Genomic DNA, 23,014 nt, shown 5'->3' with positions numbered 1-23,014 from the left:
CCCTTAGGTCAGGTGGGGTTAGGGGCAGCACAGTGGTTAGCACTGCTGCCTTGCGGAGCGGTCCCAGGTTCGATCCCGGCTCTGGGACACAGTCCGTGTGGAGTTTTCAGATTCTCCCCGTGTCTGCGTGGGTTTCGCTCCCACAACCCAAAGATGTACAGGGTAGGTGGATTGGCCACACTAAATTGCCCCTTAATTGGAAAAAATGAATTGGGTACTCTAAATTTTTTTAAAAGGCTCGGTGCTGTAACTGGGTTATGGGGATAGGGTGGAGGTCTGGGCTTAAGTAGGGTTCTCTTTCCAAGGGCCGGTGTAGACTTCATGGTCCGAACGGCCTCCTTCTACACTGTAAATTCTATGATTCTATCCTATGGAGCACACAGATTGCACAATGCTGCGGTTTGGGTAACGAAAAGATGATTTCATTAATGATAAGATTGTCTTGGGCATTAAGAGAATCCTGCAGTGAGAGCAAGTCTACTGAGAGAGGAGAAGGTTACTCTCATGAAAGCAATCGACATATGCAGAAGGGCAAAAGTTGTGAATCATCAGCTCGAGCATATTCATGGCGGAATAGACCAGACTCTGCATTGTGGTGATAGGCATTCCAGGCCAAAAGAGCAGAACAATGACAGACAAAGGGGTGGATAAAGGCTTGTCCAGCTTGGGGAAAGCAATGTTTTAACTGCAAGAAGCCAAACCATTTGGCATACAAGTGTTTGGCTGGAAAGTAGCAAAACAATGACCACTGGAGAGATGTTAGCCAAAGATTCTGATCAATCACAATACACAATTGAACAGGCTAGCTCTGAAGGTCTACAGGTAATAAATGGTTTGTGACTGTTACAATGATGAATACAGGGGAGCATCAAATGAATATGAAGTGCCTGATAGACACTATGTGTGTCATGTAGCATCATGACCTTCAAAGACCTCTGCAAAGTGGCTCAACATGGTGATCCAAAAGTGAAGCCCTCAAAAGTAAGGCTGAGGCTATCTGATGGCACAAGACTCACACTGAGAAGACAAATTCATATGAGAGTCCAATGCAATAGCAAGAACGAAGATCTGGAGCTCCAGATCATAGATAGATGGGAAGCAAAACCACTCATCTTAGCTGAAGCAAGATTAAAGCTTGGATTGACATCTCCAAATATGCCAAAAGAGATTTACAACATACTGCAGCATACTAAGCCATTGACCGCTGAAACAGGTAGCAAGCTAGAGGGCGGCAGGACATCCCAGAAAGACCATGGATGAAGCCAGGAGTAGAATTAATCATTTTGGCAGGGACTGATTATCTAATCACGGTTGGCTACTATTCTGACTGCTGGGAGTTGGGCCAGCTGACCTTAATGACTACTGGTGAGATTGTAGAATGCCTGAAAGCACACATTCCAGACATTGTGGTGAGCAACAATGGCCCGCAGTTCACAAATGAAGAATTCAACTAATTCATAAAGGATCAGGAAATTCACGGCATCCCCACACTATTCCCATTTTAGTGGAAAGGCTGAAGCAGCAGTGAGATTTGCCAATGGAACCTTCAGAAATCAAGCAAATCCAGCACAGATGTATAAACAAGGCAATAGTTAAGTGAGAAAATACACCGAATGAAGGGATGGAAATCAGTCCAGTCCAAAAATTCTGTCATGTTGCACCCAAATGACTCTTCCAATAGCAAAGTGGTGACTGAGGTTGGAATTAGTAACAGACGTGAGTAAAAATGAAGGTCAAACGGCAGAAAGACAAATTTCATTTTGACAAAACTGCCAAACCATTGCCAGGGCTGAGCATTGGTGAGCCCATTCAAAGTACAAGCCTTCAAAGTTCTCTAAAAAGAAAGGGCAGCATGGTAGCATGGTGGTTAGCATAAATGCTTCACAGCTCCAGGGTCCCAGGTTCGATTCCCGGCTGGGTCACTGTCTGTGCGGAGTCTGCACGTCCTCCCCCTGTGTGCGTGGGTTTCCTCCGGGTGCTCCGGTTTCCTCCCACAGTCCAAAGATGTGCGGGTTAGGTGGATTGGCCATGCTAAATTGCCCGTAGTGTCCTAAAAAGTAAGGTTAAGGGGGGGGGTTGTTGGGTTACGGGTATAGGGTGGATACGTGAGTTTGAGTAGGGTGATCATGGCTTGGCACAACATCGAGGGCCGAAGGGCCTGTTCTGTGCTGTACTGTTCTATGTTCTATGTTCTCAACAGGTGTCCTCTCGCATGGAAACTTGGCACACGCGTAAAGCAGTTGTCATCTGGATTGTACACCGTGGATGGGAACGACCAAAGATACCAACGCAACGGTAGCGTCTATGGACAACAAGAGAAGGTGTTCCTTCAGCGCAGGCGGCCGATCAGGAAGATTGGATCTCACCAGTTACACAGAGTACGGAACAGCCATTAGTCTGAGCGGTCCACTGGTTCCCAGCTACGGAAATTGGAACACAGCAAGTTACCGCGGCGACAGCAAGTGCAATGGGAATAATGCTCTCTGGAAGGTGGACATCAGCCAATAGCAACACGCAAGCGCACCATGAAGAGACCTGCATGCTTTAACGGCTATGTATGCAATTCAAGTGCAGAGACTGACTAGAATAAGGAAGTTTTGTCATGTGTGAGAACAGTCGTTGTATATTGGGCAACTTGGGTAACAGACAGTTAAACATGATAGTGGATGCAAATTTGTCCTTGATTCCTTAAGAAAGGAAGGGTGTTTTGATTAAAATCTAATCATATACCAAAGGTCCTGCATGGCTTGAATAGTCAAGTGACGTCTTCCATGTTACATTCAGTTCTACTAAAGACAGAGTGCAAGAAACACTGTAGTCTTGGCTCGTTAACACTCTCTCTTAAACTTGACCGAACCTGACTTATTAAAGTCACAGGTTACAAAATTAGTTATAATTGATGATCGACAGTCCTGACATTATAAATAAATAATTTCTCATGGAATGGGAAGAGATAACTAATTTAGGGTGTCACGGTGGCACAGTCGTTAGCGCTGCTGCCTCACAGTGCTAGGTGCCCAGGTTCAATTCCAGCCTCGGGGGGAACTATCTGTCTGGAGTCTGTATTTTCTCCCCGTGTCTGCGTGGATTTCCTTCGGCTGCTCCTGTTTCCTCCCACCGACCAATGATGTGGGGGCCAGGTGGATTGGCTGTGCTAAATTGCCCCTTCGGGATCCAGGGATGTGAAGGTTAGGTTATGGGGATAGAGAAGGGTGGCCGGGGCCTTTCCAGTGGGTAGAGGGCCTTTCCAAGGGTCAGTGCTGAATCGATAGGCCGAATGGCCTCCTTCTGCACCTTAGGGATTCTATAAACACTGAGAGTAGGACCTTTCTTTTTTTTTAATTTAGAGAATCCAATTCATTTTTTCCAATTGAGGGGCAATTTAGCATGTCCAATTCACCTACCCTGAACATCGTTGGGTTGTGGGGGCGAAACCCACGCAAACACGGGGAGAATGTGCAAACTCCACATGGACAGTGATCCAGAACCGGGATTGAATCTGGGACCTCGGCGCCGTGAGGCAGCAATGCTAACCCACTGCGTCACCGTGCTGCCCGAGGAGGACCTTTCTAACTGACACTCAGAACATAGCGCATCATATATTCGTAGAATGATTACAACATATAAGAAGACCATTCAACCCATCGTGTCTAGATCAGTTCTTAGGAAATGCCCCACTCCCCCACCTTTTCCCCACGGACCTGCAAACGGTTTTTAATCCGATAATGAGCTAATTACCTTTAGAAATCCACAATTGAATCTGCCTCCACCACTCTCTTAAAGCTGTGGATTCCAGGTTCTAACCACTCAGTAAAGAAAATTCTCCTCATGCAGGACAACTATACAAGAGCAGGGATGTACTTTTGAGGCTGTATAAGGCTCTGGTCAGACCCCATTTGGAGTATTGTGAGCAGTTTTGGGCCCCGTATCTAAGGAAGGATGTGCTGGGCCTTGGAAAGGGTCCAGAGGAGTTCACAAGAATGATCCTTGGAATGAAGAGCTTGTCGTATGAGGAACGGTTGAGGACTCTGGGTCTGTACTCGTTGGAGTTTAGAAGGATTAGGGGGTATCTTATTGAAACTTATAGGATACTGCGAGGCCTGGATAGAGTGGACGTGGAGAGGATGTTTCCACTTGTAGGAAAAACCAGAGGACACCATCTCAGACTAAAGGGACGATCCTTTAGAACAGAGATGAGGAGGAATTTCTTCAGCCAGAGGGTGGTGAATCTGTGGAACTCTTTGCCGCAGAAGGCTATGGAGGCCAAATCACTGAGTGTCTTTAAGACAGAGAAAGATAGGTTCTTAATTAATAAGGGGATCAGGGGTTATGGGGAGAAGACAGGAGAATGGGGGATGAGAAAAATATCAGCTGTGATTAAATGGTGGAGCACACTCGATGGGCCGAGTGGCCTAATTCTGCTCCTATGTCTTATGGTCTTATGTCGCTTCTGGTCCTCTGCCATTCATTTTAAATCTGAGTTCTCTGGTACTCACCTTTCTGCTGGCCTTTGGGAACAGGTTCTCCCACACCAAACAACTCCTGATTTTGAACACCTCAAATCTCCTCTCAACCTTCTCTAAGAATTAAAATAATCCAACGTGTAGAATCAGACAGCACAGGAGGAGAGAGGCCTTTGACTTATGGTTCCTGTGTTGGCTTTTTGATTTTTAAAAAAGCAAGCCCCACTCGTCCTGCTCTCTCCTAATAAAGGGGAGAAAATATTCCAGGCTAAGTGGGGTGGCACAGTGGTTAGCACTGCTGCCTCACTGCAGCAGGGACCTGGGTTCAATTCCAACCTTGGGTGACTATGCGGAATTTATATATTCTCCCCGTGTCTGCGTGGGCTTCCTCCGGGTGCTCCGCTTTCCTCCCACAGTTCAAAGATGTGCAGGTTAGTTGGATTGACCATGATAAATTACCCTTTGCTGTTGAACGGTTAAATGGGGTGACAGGGTTACAAGGATAGGGCGAGGGAGTTGGCCTAGGCTGGATGCTCTTTCGGTGCAGACGCTGTCATAATATCCACTCATGTATATCATGAGATGCAGACAGGCAGTGATTGACACACAGGATAACCAATGAACACACACGACACAGAACAACCAATCACCAGACAGGACACCACCACTATAAAGCCCACAGAGCATTAAGGCTCTCCCTCTCTCACAGGACACGGCTAGGGAGATAGTCGCAGTTCACAGGCCAATGAACATCATCACCATGTGATAGAGAGCTAGGCTGGTCAAGCCAGTAGGAGGTTATCAGTTAGGTTAATAGAGTGTCAACCCACAGCAGATTATGTACAGCAATCAGCAGGTTCAATAAAACAGTGTTGGACCATCTCCTGTGTCGGAAGCCTGTTTCTCGTTTTACTGCACCCAGTTGCAGTCGATGTTAGACCATCACAGATAACACATCAGACGCTACGGGCCGAATGGTCTCCTTCTGCACTGGAAAGATCCTATGATTCTATCCTATGATTCTAAGTCTTTATCCAGTTCCCCTTTTGAAAGTTAAGATTGAATTTGCTTCCTCCGCCCTTTAGGCAGTGAGTTCTAGATCACACTTGGTGAAATTACCGCCATCTCCATTCTGATTCTTTTGTCGATTACCTTAAATCTCTGTCCATTGGTTACCAACCCTCCACTCGTCAATAGAAATAAGTTTCCCCCTATGTACTCCCTTGAAAACATGTGACAATTTTGAACACTTCTATGAAATCTGGTGTCTAGGTGCAAGGTTACCTTGAATGTGGTACACCCTTTTCGGATGAGGGTTGTTCCGGCTGTAGAAGAACTGGTCAGCAGGAATCTTGCAGGTGTTGCCATTTCCAGATCTAGACATAGAATTGCAGAGGAAAGTTAAAGGTGTTTGCCCTGGTCTGTCTTGTGCCACCAATTAGTCATTTCTAGATGCATTTTCAGAACTAATGGAAAAATAATCTATATTACAGATCACCTTTCAAGGATTATACTGGACGAAATTCTCTGCCTTGCTCCACCAGTAGCGGAGTTACTGGTCAGGCAGCGAATCCCGCCGGGCACCGATCTGTTTCCGATGCTCCAGCCCCTCGCCGCCCCCCCCCCCCCCCCCCCCCCCCCCCCCTCCACGCTGGCGTCAGGATCGAGGTTTGTGCTCCGTGCCATCGCAAGGATTCAATTTCTAGCTGACCACATCAAAATCACTCAACCATGAAGGGAGGTGGTTGGAAAGCACTTAATTCCATTTGAAGTGGTCCAGGAACCATGAAGGGGGATGAATGGAACAATGCCGACAGCTGGGGTGTGTGGAAGCTGTCACTCACAGCCTTGTTAAAACACTATCAAAAAGAAATGAATGAATGAATAGCTTGCAGATCAAAGATCTGAGGGGGTTCAAACCCAGCTGATTGGTTTTCTCTTTCCAGGGATTGATAGGTGCTGCTTCCTGTGTCTGAGCCAGCAGGTGGATTGCCCAGGTGAGTGTTAAAGCAGTGACTTTTTTCACTGCCCCTGTCAGGACTGCTCTCTAGTTTCCAGCCAGGGGTCTCCTTTTTCTGGGAGTTCTGTGGGGGTCTCCCTATTTAGGCGGATTCTGTGGTGGGGTGGTCCATAAGGGGTCTCTTTTTTTTTCAAAGAACAAAGAACAAAGGAAAGTACAGCACAGGAACAGGCCCTTCGGCCCTCCAAGCCTGCACCCACCATGCTGCCCGTCTAAACTAAAATCTTCTACACTTCCTGGGTCCGTATCCCTCCATTCCCATCCAATTCATGTATTTGTCAAGATGCCCCTTAAACGTCACTATCGTCCCTGCTTCCACCACCTCCTCCGGCAGCGAGTTCCAGGCACCCACTACCCTCTGTGTAAAAAACTTGCCTCGTACATCTCCTCTAAACCTTGCCCCTCGCACCTTAAACCTATGCCCCCTAGTAATTGACCCCCTCTACCCTGGGAAAAAGTCTCTGACTATTCTTTTACTTAAAAAAACATTGGACGCTAACTCTTTTTCTGGTACCTGCGTGTCTGCCCTAAATGACTGCCTGAGAACCAAATTTGGCAGCTGATCAATTTGCTCTTTGACTTAAGCAAACCCTTTCTGAGTTGCTCCTTATTGTTCACAGTTTAAATAATTAAATACATTCTGATTCAGAAAAGGATGTCCTCATGAAAAAGAAACTGGAGCCTTTTATTCGTGACTAAGGGAGGAAGGGGGAGGGCAGTTCACCCCTTCTTACCTGGTCATGAGTGAATGTTCTCAGGATCTCTGGAGATCTCTTTATTTAGTGGGACCTCTGTGGGGGAGAAGGTTGCAGGGTGGGTCACCCTGTACTGGGGTAGAAAAGGAGGGACCAGGAAAATCCCAGAGGGGGGGCTGAACTGCGCTATGAGGTGGGGGGTGAGGGGGTGTCAGCCACGGGACCTCGCTATCGGGCCGGCCGCCCAAACTGGCGACCCGATAGCAGGATTCCGGCAGGAATCTCTCGCAATGCACGCCATGCATAAGTATGCCCGGTGACGGATTGAGAACCACTTCCTGATTGTAATTCCAGGTGCAATCCGGCGGGAGAACAATAGTCTCTCAGAGAATTTCGCCACTGTGGATGATGAAATTCTATAACTTAAAAAATTTATATTCATTGCGGTTTTACAAATAACCCAACCACAGGAATTATGCAACACCACGTGAAAATGTAATGGTTCGACAAACACGAATACAGAGGGGTCAGATGAACAGCAGTACAACTAGGTCAATACAATCATTAGACATAACTCGATACCTCTAGAAGCCCCACCAGAGAAGAAGGGAGAAAGAGGATCAGGTCATGAAAAGATCGTAAAAGGGCACACACCTTCCCACTATGGCGTTGCTCGTAATTACCACGAGAGCTCAGGATAATAATAATCTTTGTTGTCACAAGTAGGCTTACATTAACACTGCAAATGAAGTTACTCTGAAAAGCCCCTAGTCGTCACACTCTGGCACCTGTTTGGGTACACAGAGGGAGAATTCAGAATGTCCAATTCACCTAACAACACGTCTTTTGGGACTTGTGGGAGGAAACCGGAGCACCCGAAGGAAACTCACGCTGACAAGGGGAGAACGTGCAGACTCCGCACAGACAGTGACCCAAGCCGGGAATCGAACCTTGGACCCTGGAGCTGTGATGCAACAGTGCTAACCACTGTGCTACTGTCGATGTTCGTGCCATGATTGGGCAATATACATCTCCCTCAACTCCAGCAGCGCCAGAGGCACCAGACACACTGCGCCCGGGCACCAGACCCATCTGCAACCCATGCCAATTCCAATCACAGATTCATTAAAAATTCCGTAATTTTAAAAGTAATGTCACCCTGAAGTCAGAGGTTCAGGAAGCATGTGCAGCGGGAGTTAACAGTTCTAGATAGAGGGCCTCAACTCTGAACAATTTGTCAAACTTTCACTTCTGCATCATTGGGAAATTTCAAGATGCGTTCTCTCAACACCAACAACTTGCATTTATAAAGCACCTTCAACAATCATCCCAATTGCACTGCATAGGGTCAACTCCACCTCCACGTGCGCAAGGCTCAGCCTGACGCAACTAAAAGTGGTACATAGAGCCCACTTAACGAGAAACCGTATGAGTAGGTTCTTCCCGGAGGTGGAGGACAGATGTGAGCGGTGCCAAAGAGGCCCGGCCAACCACGCCCACATGTTCTGGTCTTGCCCCAGACTTGTGGAGTACTGGACAGCCTTCTTCGAGGCTATGTCCAAAGTGGTGGGGGTGAGGGTGGAGCCATGCCCGATAGTGGCGGTCTTCGGGGTTTCAGACCAGCCAGATCTATTCCTGGGGAGGAGGGCGGACGCCCTTGCCTTTGCCTCCCTGATCGCCCGCCGTAGAATCCTGTTTGGCTGGCGGTCAGCAGCACCGCCCAGAGCTGCAGACTGGCTGTCCGACCTTTCGGAATCTCTCCAAATGGAGAAAATCAAATTCGCCATCCGAGGGTCAGACGACGGCTTCCACAGAACGTGGGAGCCATTCATGCAACTGTTCCGGGACCTGTTTGTGGCCAACGTACAAGAGGAAGAATAGTCGGGTGGCCAGGAATCAGGGGAAAATGGACGGGAATCGGGGGAGGGTAGCCGGGGGGAGGGGGGGAGGGGGGGGGGGGGGGGGGTTTACGGGCTCGTTATGGGGGTTTGATGGCTAGCTAAGGCCCAAAACCAAACTATAAATAAATGCCTATAAACATGTGCCTCGGCCATATTGGGGAATGTAAAATATGTATGCTGGCTAAAGGGGGCGGCCACAATTATTGTTATGAAGATGCTTACCTGTAAATATTCATGTTAAATTTTTGTGTTTTCTTTTTTTTTCTCTCTAATAATTTGTAATTTGTCATATATAAAATATGAAAACTCAATAAAAAACATTTATAAAAAAAAACAATCATCCCAATTTAGAGTATCCAATTAAGCGGGTAGCACAATTGCTTCACAGCTCCAGGGTCCCAGGTTCGATTCCAGCTTGGGTCACTGTCTGTGTGGAGTCTGCACATCCTCCCCGTGTGTTTGTGGGTTTCCTCCGGGTGCTCCGGTTTCCTCCCACAGTCCAAAGATGTGCAGGTTAGGTGGATTGGCCATGATAAATTGCCCTTAGTGTCCAAAATTGCCCTTAGTGTTGGGTGGGGTTACTGGGTTATGGGGATAGGGTGGAGGTGTTGACCTTGGGTAGGGTGCTCTTTCCAAGAGCCGGTGCAGACTCGATGGGCCGAATGGCCTCCTTCTGCACTGTAAATTCTATGATTTAGCACGGCCAATCCACCTACCCTGCACAATCTTTGGGTTGTGGGGGTGAAACCCACGCAGACACAGGGAGAATGTGCAAACTCCACACGGACAGTGACCCAGGGCCGGAATCGAACTCGGGTCCTCAGCGCCGTGAAGCAGCAATGCTAACCGCTGCATCACCGTGTCGCCCCTAATGTGAATATAATGGTCAAAAATGGAATGATTTAAGAAGCTTGTTTAACACCAGTAATAATGAAATGTGCGACAGCTAAAGACTGTAAAACGCCTGAGGGGTTTTCCAATTTCCAAAGCAACATGTTGAGCCTCAGCTATTCACTGGAATTCTTTGAGGAGGTAACTTAAATTAATGCCTGATTTATGTCGAAGTTCAAGAGAGACTTCACATAGTTCTGCGGGATTTTCCCCAACCCGGCGGGTTGGCACCTTTAGGGGCCAAGCCCTCACATTGAGGGGCTAGGCCCGTGCCGGAGCGGTTGGCACCACACCAACTGGCGCCCAAATCGGCTCCAGCGGCCTTTGACGCCCGCCGCCCGGCGTCGGGGCTGGCCGAAAGGCCTTCTCCAATTCGCGCATGTGCCGGTGCGTCAGCTGCCACTGATGTCACCACCGGCGCATGCGCGCTGGGGGATTCTCTTCCGCCTCCGCCATGGTGGAGGCCGTGGCAGCGGCGGAAGAAAAAGAGTGCCCCCACGGCACTGGCCCGCCGGCCGATCGGTGGGCTCCGATCGCGGGCCTGGCCACCCGTGGGGGCACCCCCCGGGGTCCGATCGCCCCGCGCCCCCCCAGGACCACTGGGGCCCGCTCGCACTGCCGATCCTGCCGCCACCAGAGGTGGTTCAAACCACGGCGGCGGGAGAGGACTCCCAGCGGCGGGACTTCAGCCCATCGCGGGCCAGAGAATCGCCGCAGGGGGCTCGCCGATCAGCGGGTGGTGTTTCCCTCGCAGGGTCGGAGAATCGCCCGGGGCTGCCGAAAATCCCGCCCCCGCCATGGCAGAAATTCTCCGCCACCTGGGAATTGGCAGGGCCGGGATTTCCGGCGGCCCTGGGCGAGCAGGGTCGGAGAATTTCGCCCGCTTTACGTGATTCATTCAATTTAATCTAAACCAGCAAACTGGAAGTGGATTTGGGGCAGAATTCAAATGATGGCCAGAAATAGGGCAACGGTCAGATTCGAGGTATTCAACTGATGCCTTCCTTGGACACTATTATGTTGCATAATTCTGAACTAACACAAAATCGGTTAGAAGCAGAGAGACCTCGGCGTAATGTTTTCAGCCATGGATCATGTATCTCAACACCAGGATTTACACACTTCCAAAAAAAAAAATTTAGAGTACCCAATTCATTTTTTCCAATTAAGGGGCAGTTTAGCGTGGCCAATCCACCTAGCCTGCACATCTTTGGGTTGTGGGGGCGGAACCCACGCAGACACGGGGAGAACATGCAAACTCCGCATGGATTGTGACTCAGCACCGGGATTGAACCTGGGACCTCGGCACCGTGAGGCAGCAGTGCTAACCACTGCGCCACCGTGCTGCCCAAGATTTACACACTTGATGGAATGGGGATTGGGAACTTGGACACAGCACCTGTTGTCATGGTTTCTGTCCCTTCACACGATTGGGCTGAAATTATGGTGTTTGGATGCGATGTATTATGCTGGACATGTTGGGTTAACAAAACGCTAAGTTAGGGTTAACTTTCCACTTGCAAATTCTCGGTATTGTCCTTTGGGAGCGTCAGTCAAGACATTATGTTCAATGGTCCATGATATATAATTTGTTTATTTTAATGGATGGAAAATCATGGCACATTCCCAAAGTGTGCCCCCCCCCCCCCCCCCCCCCCCCCCCCCAGGGAGGGGCTCTGCACTGTAAGTGGACAAACTGTACATCTACCGCATGGCTCCAATTCAGCAGGAACTATGGAAATACCACCTGTTCTATCTAACCAGCCACAGTTAAATAAAGAAATGAGAGAATTTGCATTCATCAAACATCTTTCACAACCTCAGGCAGCCCCAAAGTACTTTACCATCCATGAGTTGTAGTCAGTATTTTAATATAGGGAGCCAATTTGTACACAGCAAGCAAACACCAATGAAATAATGGCCTGGTAAAGTAGCATTTGAAAGATGACAGACCCGACAGTTCTCCATCAGCACTCCACTGGGAGTGTCAGCCTGCATTGCTTGCTCAATTTCCAAAGTGGGATTTGAACCCATTACCTTTTGGACTCAGAGGGAAGAGTCTTACCCCAGAAGATACATTGAAATTGCTGAAAAAAGAAACATGCTGCTGAAGCTTTTCATCTTGGACTCACCAGGACAGTTTTCAAGAATACATGGATAGAATGGATATAGAGAGATACGGCAGTAGGAAGTGCTGAGGGTTTTGGCAAGGGTGGTATCATTTTTTTCCCATAAATTTAGAGTACCCAATTCAGTTTTTCCAATTAAGGGGCAATTTAGCCTGGCCAATCCACCTACTCTGCACATATTTGGGTTGTGGGGGTGAAACCCACGCAAACACGGGGAGAATGTGCAAACTCCACACGGACAGTGACCCAGGGCCGGGATCGAACCTGGGACCTCGGCGCCATGAGGCTGCAGGGCTAACCCACTACACCACCGTTCTGCTCGGCAAAGGTGGTATCGTGACCAGTACAGGCCTGGAGGGCCTGTACTGTTTTGTTCCTTGTAATACCAATTGTAAAGGGGACAACAATTTATACTGCACAAGAAGAGAATCCTGATTGGTTGGCAAGTGGACGCTGATTGATGGCGGCATTGCCTTGGAGAATGCACCAAGGAACTATTAATTGCCAAGCTTTTGCTCAAATTCAAACCAGACAGGTTGACTCTGATTGGTCAAGGCATTGTTATGGACAATGCACCAGGAAACAGATGTCCCACAAGCTTTAGTTGGAAAAGGCGCAATAGAGGGAAGCTGCTCCTTCTGTCTGCAAAGGCCAGGGCCCTGTGTGTGACTATATGTAGCTTTTGGGATGCATAGGCGAACCACAATGCGAGCCCAACTGACAATCTTAAATTGGTTTTGATTGGTGTAATTCTTACCACACTGAGGCTCATCCAGCAAGTGTTGCCAATCACTCCTACCAGTCAGAGTCCACTTGCCAACTGATTAGGACTCTCTTCCCCTGCAGTATAAATTGCTGTTCCCTTTAGAATTGGTATTTCTGAAGGAGAGAATCTATCTCCACTTGGAGAGGCAAGGTCTGATCAGGAATAATCAGCATGGATTTGTCAGAGGGAGGTCATACAGGAAGGTTTGATCAGGAATAGTCAGCATGGCTTTGTCAGAGGGAGGCAGGGCCGGCTCAAGGTACCGGCAACTTGGGCAGTCGCTCGGGGCGCCATGTGCTAGGGGGCGCCATCAAGGAGTGCGTGACCGGCATCAGAGACCCGGCGCCGCGTAAAAGGCTCGGGTCCCGCGCATGCGCAGTTGGGCCGGTGCCAACCAACGCATGCGCGGTGGCCGCCCTCCCCCAGGCCGCCCCGCACAAACATGGCGGATGGATCCAGGCTCGCCGGTGGAAGAAAGGAGGCCTGCCGACAGAGAGACCGGCCCGCCGATCGGTGGGTCCCGATCATGTACCAGGTCACTCCAGCCCCCCCCCCCCCCCCCCCCCCCACCCCCGACAGGGCGCCGAAGTTCAACTTGCCCGGGGCGCCAGCAACCCTAGGGCCGGCGCTGGAGGGAGGTCATACAGGAAGGTCTGATCAGGAATAATCAGCATGGATTTGTCAGAGGGAGGTCATGCCTAACAAATTTGATTGATTTTTTTGAGCATGTGACCAGGTTTATAGATGAGGGTAGTGCAGTTGAAGTAGTTTACATGGATTTCAGCAAAACCTTTGACAACGTCCCAAATGGGAGATTTATGAAGACGGCAAATGCACATGGGATACAGGGTAACTTGATAACTGTGCGGAGTCTGCACGTCCTCCCCGTGTGTGCATGGGTTTCCTCCGGGTGCTCCGGTTTCCTCCCACAGTCCAAAGATGTGCGGGTTAGGTGGATTGGCCATGCTAAATTGCCCGTAGTGTCCTAAAAGTAAGGTTAAGGGGGGGTTGTTGGGTTACAGGTATAGGGTGGATACGTGGGTTAGAGTAGGGTGATCATTGCTCGGCACAACATCGAGGGCCGAAGGGCCTGTTCTGTGCTGTACTGTTCTATGTTCTATAAGGTGGATTCAAAATTGGCTTAGCTGTGGGAGACAGAGGACAGAGGGTGATGATAGACGGCTGCTTTAGTGACTGGAAGCCAGTGACCAGTGGCGTACCGCAGGGATCTGTGCTGGGTCCCCTATTTTTTGTCATTTATATAAATGACAGGGATGGCTGTGTGGGGAGTAGGATCAGTAAACTTGAGGATGACCCAAAGATTGGCCGGGTGGTTAACAGTAAGGTTGAGTGTCTTGGGTTACAGGAATATATAGACGGGATGGTCAAATGGGCAGAAAGGAGGGCAGCACGGTGGCGCAAGTGGTTAGCACTGCTGCCTCACGGCGCCGAGGTCCCAGGTTCGATCCCGGCTCTGGGTCACTGTCCGTGTGGAGTTTGCACATTCTCACCGTGTTTGCGTGAGTTTCGCCCCCACAACCCAAAAGATGTGTAGGGTAGGTGGATTGGCCACGCTAAATTGCCTTTTAATTGGAAAAAATGAATTGGGTACTCTAAATTTATTTATTTAAAAAAATTGGGCAGAAAGGTGGCAGATGGGATTTAACCCTGAAAAGTGTGAGGTGATACACTTTGGAAGGAGTAATTTAACAAGGAAATATACTGTGAAAGGTCTGACACTGGGAAGTTCTGAGGAACAAAGGGACCTTGGCATTTTTATACATAGATCTCTGAAGGCAGAAGGGCAGGTTAATAGGGTGGTGAAAATGGCATATGGGACACTCGCTTTGATCAATTGGGGAAAATATTACAAAAGCAGGGAGGTCATGTTAGAGTTGTACAGAACTTTGGTGAGGTCACAGCTGGAGTACTGTGTGCAATTCTGGTCACCACATTATAGGAAGGATGTGAATGCACTGCAGGGGGTGCAGAGGTGATTCACCAGGATGTTGCCTGGGATGGAACGTTTACATTTTGAAGAGAGGTTGGATAGGTTTGGGTTGTTTTCGCTGGAGCAGGGAAGACTGAGGGGCGACCTGATTGAGGTGGCCAAGATTATGAGGGGCGGCATGGATAGGGTGGATAAGGAGCAGCTGTTCCCATTAGTTGCGACATGGGGCAGCAGGGTGGCACAGTGGTTAGCACTGTTGTTTCACAGCGCCAGGGTCCCAGGTTCGATTTCCGACTTGGGTCACTGTCTGTGCGGAGTCTGCACATTCTCCCCGTGTTTGTGTGGGTTTCCTCCGAGTGCTCTGGTTTCCTCCCACAAGTCCTGAAACATGTGCTGTTAGGTGAATTGGATATTCTGAATTCTCCCTGTGTACCCGAACAGGCGTCAAATGTGGTGACTAGGGGCTTTTCACAGTAACTTCATTGCAGCATTAATGTGAGCCTATTTGTGACAATAAATATTATTGAAGGGTCAGTTTCAAGGAGACACAATTTCAAGGTAAGAGTGGGAGGTTTAGGGGAGATTTGAGGAAAAGCTTCTTTACCCAGAGGTTGGTGACGCTCTGGAACGCACTGCCTGGGAGGGTGGTAAAGGCGGGATGCCTCACATCCTTTAAAAAGTACCTGGATGTTTACTTGGCACGCCATAACATTCAAGGCTATGGGCCAAGTGCTCGCAAATGGGATTAGGTGGGCAGGTCAGATGTCTTTCATGCGTCGCTGTAGACTCGATGGGCCAAAAGGCCTCTTCAATACTGTATTATTCTGTGATTCTGTGAAATTGTTGTTCACTTTACTATTGGTATTCTTTCGAATCTGTCCTGGTGAGTACAAGATGAAAAGCTTTGACAGCCTGTCTCTTTTGTTCAGCAATGCTCAAGTTTTGAACTACAAAATGACCATTTGTGTATGGTGAAATCCTCGAGTGCTGCTTTATTATCTTTGGAAAAGCTTCTTTACCGAGAGAGTGGTGGTGGTCTGGGATGCACTGCCTGGGAGGGTGGTCGAGGCGGGGAAATTGAAAGTGTTGGAAAGTGGTTATTCCCCTCCGTCTTAAGCATAGAAAATAATGCAGGTTGTATAGAATTGTTGAAAGGACCAGGCTTACTGGGAAGATGGCTCTCTAATATTCCACCCTTTCCCATCTTTTTGTGTGATTATTATTCCACCCACTCCCGAAGTTCCAATCTAGAAAACACTTCCAAAAGGGATCCGATTGGAAATTTAATTTTAGAACATAGAACATATAACAGTACAGCACAGAACAGGCCCTTCGGCCCTCAATGTTGTGCCGAGCAATGATCACCCTACTCAAACCCACGTATCCACCCTATACCCGTAACCCAACAACCCCCCCCCCCCCCTTAACCTTACTTTTTAGGACACTACGGGCTATTTAGCATGGCCAATCCACCTAACCCGCACATCTTTGGACTGTGGGAGGAAACCGGAGCACCCGGAGGAAACCCACGCACACACGCAGACTCCGCACAGACAGTGACCCAGCCGGGAATCAAACCTGGGACCCTGGAGCTGTGAAGCATTTATGCTAACCACCATGCTACCGTGCTGCCCTATTGATTTTTAATGCCGCAAAACATATATTTGTCCTATGGGAACTTGTTCAGACCTGTATCGTGGCCTAATTCCAAATATTTTATTCTTCTTACTAGAATACGAATTCCTCAGCACCAATGGTTTGATCTCTTTTCTCTCAGAATTAAGAAATCTGAGAGGTGGCCTGGTAGAGGACTCGATGATGCAGTAGTTCAACTGGGTAGACATCGAGAAGATGTTCCCATCTGTGGATCAGACCAGGAATAGGGGCCAGAAATGGAAATAACTCCAATCGGGAGAGAGGCCCAGAACGTGGTGACAATGTAATCAAGGATCCCTCCCACCCGGCTTACTCACTTTTCCAACTTCTTCCATCGGGCAGGAGATTCAGAAGTCTGAGAACACGGACGAACAGACTCAAAAACAGCTTCTTCCCCACTGTCACCAGACTCCTAAATGACCCTTTTATGGACTGTCCTCATTAACACTACACCCTGTCTGCTTCATCCGATGCCAATGCTTATGTAGTTACATTGTATATCTTGTGTTGCCCTATTATGTATTCTCATGGATTTTCTTGAATTCTGTTCAATTCCCTTTTCTTCCCATGGACTGAATGATCTGTTGAGCTGCTTGCAGAAAAATACTTTTCACTGTACCTCGGTACACGTGACAATAAACAAATCCAATCCAATCCAATGTGAAACCCACCACCACAGGTATTGCTGCGGCAAATAGCACCAAAGCTCTTAATAGGGAAAGTGGGTGAACTGATGAGGGAGAAAGGATTGGAAGGATATGTAGGGTGATACAGATGTTGGAGGAGGCTCATGTGCAACATGAATATCAGTCTGTTTCTGGGCACTCAATACTATTTAATTCTACAAAAACTAGCTGCATGAAAAACTTGAACTTACAAATATCCGGTGCTCCCCCCTTGGGAATCTGTTGCTAGCATCGTTACAGCCTTACATATGTTTCACACCACTGCAAAAGAGTAAAAGTTAAGATATGATGAATTTACAGCCTATTGGGTGCACGCAGTCAAACAATATAATAATAATCTTTATTGTCACAAGTAGGTTTAACACACTGCAATGAAGTTACTGTGCGAATCCCCTAGTCGCCACATACCGGCACATGTTCAGGTACACAGAGGGAGAATTCAGAATGTCCAATTCACCTAACAAGCACATCTTTCGGGAGGAAACCGGAGCACCCGGAGGAAACCCAGGCAGACACAGGGAGAACATGCAAACTCCGCATGGACAGTGGCCGAAGCCGGGAATCGAACCCGGGTCCCTGGTGCTGTGAAGCGAAAGTGCTAACCACTGAGCTACCGTGCTGTCCAAATCTTCAAACCGTGGGGTCAATATCTGTGTAACACTTAGCACGAGCATTGGAATGCTGTTTGTCATCATAGCCCTCGTGTGGTCGAACATTCTTTGACTTTAGTTCAGATGTTGACTTTGGCTTCACAGAACGACAGCAGCATTCTCCAGCGACCGGAGAATCGCGAGACCAGCGTCCCGCCGGATTTCGGCTTCGACGTCAATTCTCCGCCCCGGCGCCGATCGCGATTTTGGTGCCGAGGCTCGGAGAATCCCTCTCCTGGACGTTAATAGTTTTGTGGTAATGGACACCTTTTTAAATAATATTTTTATCAAACTTTTGATATTTTATATCAAAAACAAACAACCAAAACAATATAACACCAACATCAAAGTATTACAAACAACAGGAGTAACAGAAATGCCCCAATACAGAAATAAAACCCAACTGAACAATCCGTGCGCCCCTCCCCCCCAGCCCCCGACTAACTGCTAACAGTGACCAATTCCTTAAAGAGCAAAATGAAAGGCCTTTGGCCAACCCCCTCACTGTAAACTTGACCTTCCAGAGGTGGAGAAATTCCATCAAGTCACCCAGCCCACGCCGAGGCACTAGGTGGAGTTACCTGTCTCCAGCTCAGCAGCTCCGAGCAATGAACAAGGCGAATGCCAGGGTATCTGCCCTGCACCCCCTTCCAGGCTGATTAGTGGGACCTCACGAACGCCACTGACACCTATTATTCTTGTTGCTTCAGACTGTTAAAGGCAAACTAAGATGAAATGAAAAGGTGAAATTATGAGGATGAGTTGTACAGTCTAGCCTTTGCGTGTAGGACATGAAGGGGCAATCTCATTGAGGTGGTTACGGTGAATTCAAGGAGTTGACTGGGTCGATAGAGATAAATTATTTCCCCTGGTTAATGGGGAGCCCAGAACAAAGGAGAATAACCATTAAAATTACAACAGGGGCCACTCGGGGTGATGTCAGGAAACACTTTGTCACCCAAAGGGCAGTGGCAATGTGGAACTCTCTACCCCAAAACATTTGTTGAGCTGTGGCGGAGTGTTGGGGGGGGGGGGGTTGTGGTTAATTGATCATTTTAAAACCGAAATCGCTCGTTCTTTGTTCGGTAAGGGTATTAAGGGTTTATGGAACCGAAGCAGCTCGGTACAGCTAAAATAACTGAATTGTGGAAAAGACTTCAGAGGCCGAAAGGCCATTCCTGGTTCTTGAGCGCATTCCTACTATGTTTGCGGAGATAAGGTCAAGGTTAGAGATAAATCTGTCGGAAAAGTTACTCTTGTATCAGCACAAATTGTATAAAAGTAGCCAGTTTAGGAAGTTTGAGGAGGTGAACCAGTTGCAGCCAGTGGAAGCCGAAGAACTATTGACCCTCCTCAGAGCAGAGGAGTTTACTATTCTACATTTTCAGTTGTACTTCCATATCCATAGCATCTATATAATCCCGACAGTGCGGAAGGAGGCCATTTGGCCCATTGAGCCTGCACCGACCCTCCGAAGAAGCACCCTACCTAGGCCCACTCTCCTGCCCTATCCGTGTAACCCCACCTAACCCGCATATATTTGGACACGGGATGGGTACTTTATCATGGCCAATCCACCTAACCTGCACATCTTTGGACTGTGGGAGGAAACCGGAGCACCCGGAGGAATCCCACGCAGACACAAGGCGAACGCGCAAACTCCACACAGACAAGGTCGGAATTGAACCCGGATCCCTGCCGCTGTGAGGCAGCAGTGCTAACCACTGCGCCACCTTGCTGCCCTGTATCTGCCAGATTTTTGCCCACTCACTCAATACATCTATATCCATCTGCAAACTGTGGGCGAAATGATTCCAGAATTTAGACTGAAGACTGGCGTGTAACTCTCCAGTTGCACAGACCAGTTTTCTCTCCAAATATTCAGCCTCTTAGATGAAACAAAATGAGTGGGGGTGGTTACGCCATCACTCTGGCAGGGGTGGGGTACATAGAGCCGGAAACTGGCTCCAAAGAGATCGGGGTGGGCCATCTTTAAAGGGCTCCCCAATCAACACTGCTGTCTAGTGGCCCCCAGGCCCCATCACGGACATATTGGGGGCTCCCCACCACACCACCCCCTCCTCACCAAACAATCCTCACCGACATTCCACTCCCTTCCACCCAAATCTAAGGAATTTTGGAAAATCATAGCCAGTACACCCACTATCTCTGCAGCTTTAAAACCCTAGGTTATAGGTCATCATAGGCAGCACGGTAGCACAGTTGTTAGCACTGCTGCCTCACGGCATCGAGGTCCCAGGTTCGATCCTGGCTCTGGGTCATTCTCCGTGTGGAGTTTGCACATTCTCCCCGTGTTCGTGTGGAGTTCGCCCCCACAACCCAAAGATGTGCAGGGTAGGCGGATTGGCCACACTAAATTGCCCCTTAATTGGAAAAAATGAATTGGGTACTCTAAATTTAGAGAAAAAACCCAGAGGGCCATAAATATAAGTCGGTCACTAATAAATCCAAACGGGAATCGAGGAGAAACGTCGTCACCCGAGAGTGGTATGTGGAATTCGCCCCCGCAGTCTCATTTAAGGGGCAGCTGGATAAACGCATGAATGAGGAAGAAATGAGAAGGAACCACCGATAGGGTGAGATGAGGTTCGTGTGGAGCAGAAACACCAGCAAAGGTTATAGGTCATCAGGTCCCAGCGATTTGTCAACTTTTAGCCCCTTAGGTTTCATCCATATTTTCTGTCTGCTGACATTCCCTTTATTTCCCCACTCTTTTTAGTCGCTAGGTGACCATCTATTTCTTGTGTGAAAGTTGTGTTTTCTACCGTGAAACAGACAAAAATCTTTGTTCAATGCCTCCGCCATTCTCTTATTCCGCATGATTATTTCTCCCGTCTCTGCTTCTGAGGGACCAACATTTACTTTAGCTACTCTCTTCCTTTTTATATACACATAAAAACTCTTACAGTATGGTTTCATATTTCCTCTCATTTTCTATTTTTTTCCTTTTATCAGCATTTTGGTGGCCCTTTGCTGATTTCAAAAACATTCCCAATCCTCAGACTTGCTACTGTTTGTTTTTTTTTTTTGCAACATTGTAAGTCTCTTCTTTTAATCTAATATTAACCTTAAACACCTTGGTAAGCCAGGGATGGGTCTTTCTAGAATCTAGAACTAGAATTTAGAATCTAAATCTAGGCAGTCACTGTTTAAAAACAAGGCATCTGTAGCCTCACGGTGCCGAGGTCCCAGGTTTGATCCCAGCCCCTTTCACTGACCATGTGGAGTTTGCACATTCTCCCCGCGTCTGCGTGGGTCTCACCCCCACAACCCAAAGATGTGCACAGTAGGTGGATTGGCTGTGAATTGTGTATTCTAAAAACATTTTTAAAGCATCGCCCATTTAAAACGAAGGTGAGGCAAAGAGAATTTCTCTCAGAGAGACGCGAGTCTTTGGAACTCTACTCCTGAAAAGCCGATTGAGGCAGAGTTTTGGAATATCTTCAGGCAGCTAGATCGACTCTCGGTAAGTAAGGGGGATAGGTTATAGGTTACCATGTTTTAGTAATGGCGATTAAATCTAAACCGTTGCCTCCATTTGTGCCACTAGTCATCTATCTTATTGCAGTTGCTTCCTCTATTCAGATAAAGAACTTTCAATTTTTAAAAAAACTTTTATTCCTTACATTTCCTTATTTGGCAGGGAACATATTTTGTTCATCTCTCTGTCCATGCCTGTCGCACTCTGCTTGTCTTTACCCTGATCACTGTGCTGCTCTGATGCCGTGACCTTTCTCTTCGGATTTCTGTTTTGTTATTTTTTTTTAAATTTGGAGTAGCCAATTCTTGTTTTTCCAATTAAGCGTGGCCAAACTACCTACCCTGCATATCTTTGAGTTGTGGGGGTGAGACCCACGCAAACACGGGGAGAATGTGCAAACTCCACATGGACAGTGACCCGGGGCCGGGATCGAACCCGGGGCCTCGGCGCCGTTAGGCAGCAGGGCTAACCCACTGCGCCACCGTTCCACCCCCCCTTTGGATTCCTAACTCTTCCTCCACAGGTGACAAGATTCATTTGTGTTTATGGTGTAAATACAGCAATTTCCTGATGCACACAGGGAACTTGAGGGCCAACCCACAACTTTCACGAGGTTACTGAGCAGAAATACAGAGCAATTTCCATCTCTTCCCTTCCCAGATTGCTTCTATTTTTAACAGAGGTACTCTCTGAGCTATTTACAGCTGGGTCCGTACACTGTGATTTGAAGCTCCCAGCCCAGCGCCATTGGGGAGTGTGGGATGGCAACATTCCATTACCTAGGGGGGCAAATTGCTCAACGTATTCGTAGTGTCAATGTGAAGGATGTGTCAATGTGATGTTCAATTCAACCTCTTGGATCTTGCTGATGGTCCTGTGCTGCTCTAGCCTTTGGTGTCATGGTTTATGATGTAATTGAAACTGTGGTTAGATTTGCTGATCCCTATCTATTGGCCATCCTGAATATCCACTCCCCACCCCACCCCAAACGCACTCACCCAGCCCAGTCCCGCCCCCCCCCCCCCCCCCACGCACACACTGGGATACAGCAGTATTGGAGATTATAGATAAAATGAGATGGATCAATGTCCACTGTGCTGCACATGATGGGGAGGGGGGGGGGGGGGAGTGATGGAAGGAACATTTGAAGCCTTTTTAAAACAGGATTTAAATTGTTGGCGGGGGGGGGGGGGGGGGTGGAAATGACAAGAAACCAACCTGTAGGGAATAGCTATGAGACGTTTGGACAAAAGGGGATGTCTCGCCATTCTGGCCAGTCGGTGATGAGCAGATTGAGTGGAGAGGGCTCCCAGCGGGGGGGGGGGGGGGGGGGGGGCATCCTCTCCAACGCACAAAACGGATCAAGAAAGAGCGATTGTTACGAAATTGAAAATTATCCTTTGTGCAGGAGGAGGTGGGGGGCAGGAGGAGGGGGGGGGGGCAGGAGAGGGGGGGGAGCAGGAGGAGGGGGTGGGTGGGGGGAGCAGGAGGAGGGGGTGGGTGGGGGGGAGCAGGAGGAGGGGGTGGGTGGGGGGGAGCAGGAGGAGGAGGGGGGGGGTGGGTGGGTGGGGGGGAGCAGGAGGAGGGGGTGGGTGGGTGGGGGGGGGGAGCAGGAGGAGGGGGGGGGGGGGGGAGAGGAGAGGGGGGAGATCTGCCTAACTACAAACACAGGAATCCCACCGCGTTGACTGAGCTGTAATAATT

General features: G+C 48.6%; 1 protein-coding gene across 5 annotated transcripts in view; it reads right to left on the bottom strand.

Moving 5' to 3' along the window:
- LOC119963527 (protein TBATA-like) overlaps positions 1 to 23,014 on the bottom strand; it is an 86,241-nt gene that overhangs the window by 36,811 nt on the left and 26,416 nt on the right. For 4 of the 5 annotated variants that reach the window (XM_038792796.1, XM_038792797.1, XM_038792798.1 and 1 more), the window contains exons 2-3: positions 17,350 to 17,419; positions 5,748 to 5,839 (exon numbers count right to left, since the gene is read on the bottom strand). In XM_038792796.1, coding sequence (XP_038648724.1) covers positions 5,748 to 5,839; positions 17,350 to 17,390 — 133 coding nt within the window. In that variant the 5' untranslated portion in view covers positions 17,391 to 17,419. Of the gene's footprint in view, positions 1 to 5,747; positions 5,840 to 17,349; positions 17,420 to 22,528; positions 22,618 to 23,014 lie in introns of those variants that run through there. The other variant, XM_038792795.1, reaches the window with a different exon arrangement.

Source organism: Scyliorhinus canicula, chromosome 3 (assembly GCF_902713615.1).
Source record: "Scyliorhinus canicula chromosome 3, sScyCan1.1, whole genome shotgun sequence".
NCBI lineage: Eukaryota > Metazoa > Chordata > Chondrichthyes > Carcharhiniformes > Scyliorhinidae > Scyliorhinus > Scyliorhinus canicula.
This window is presented reverse-complemented; position numbering and strand designations above follow the sequence as displayed.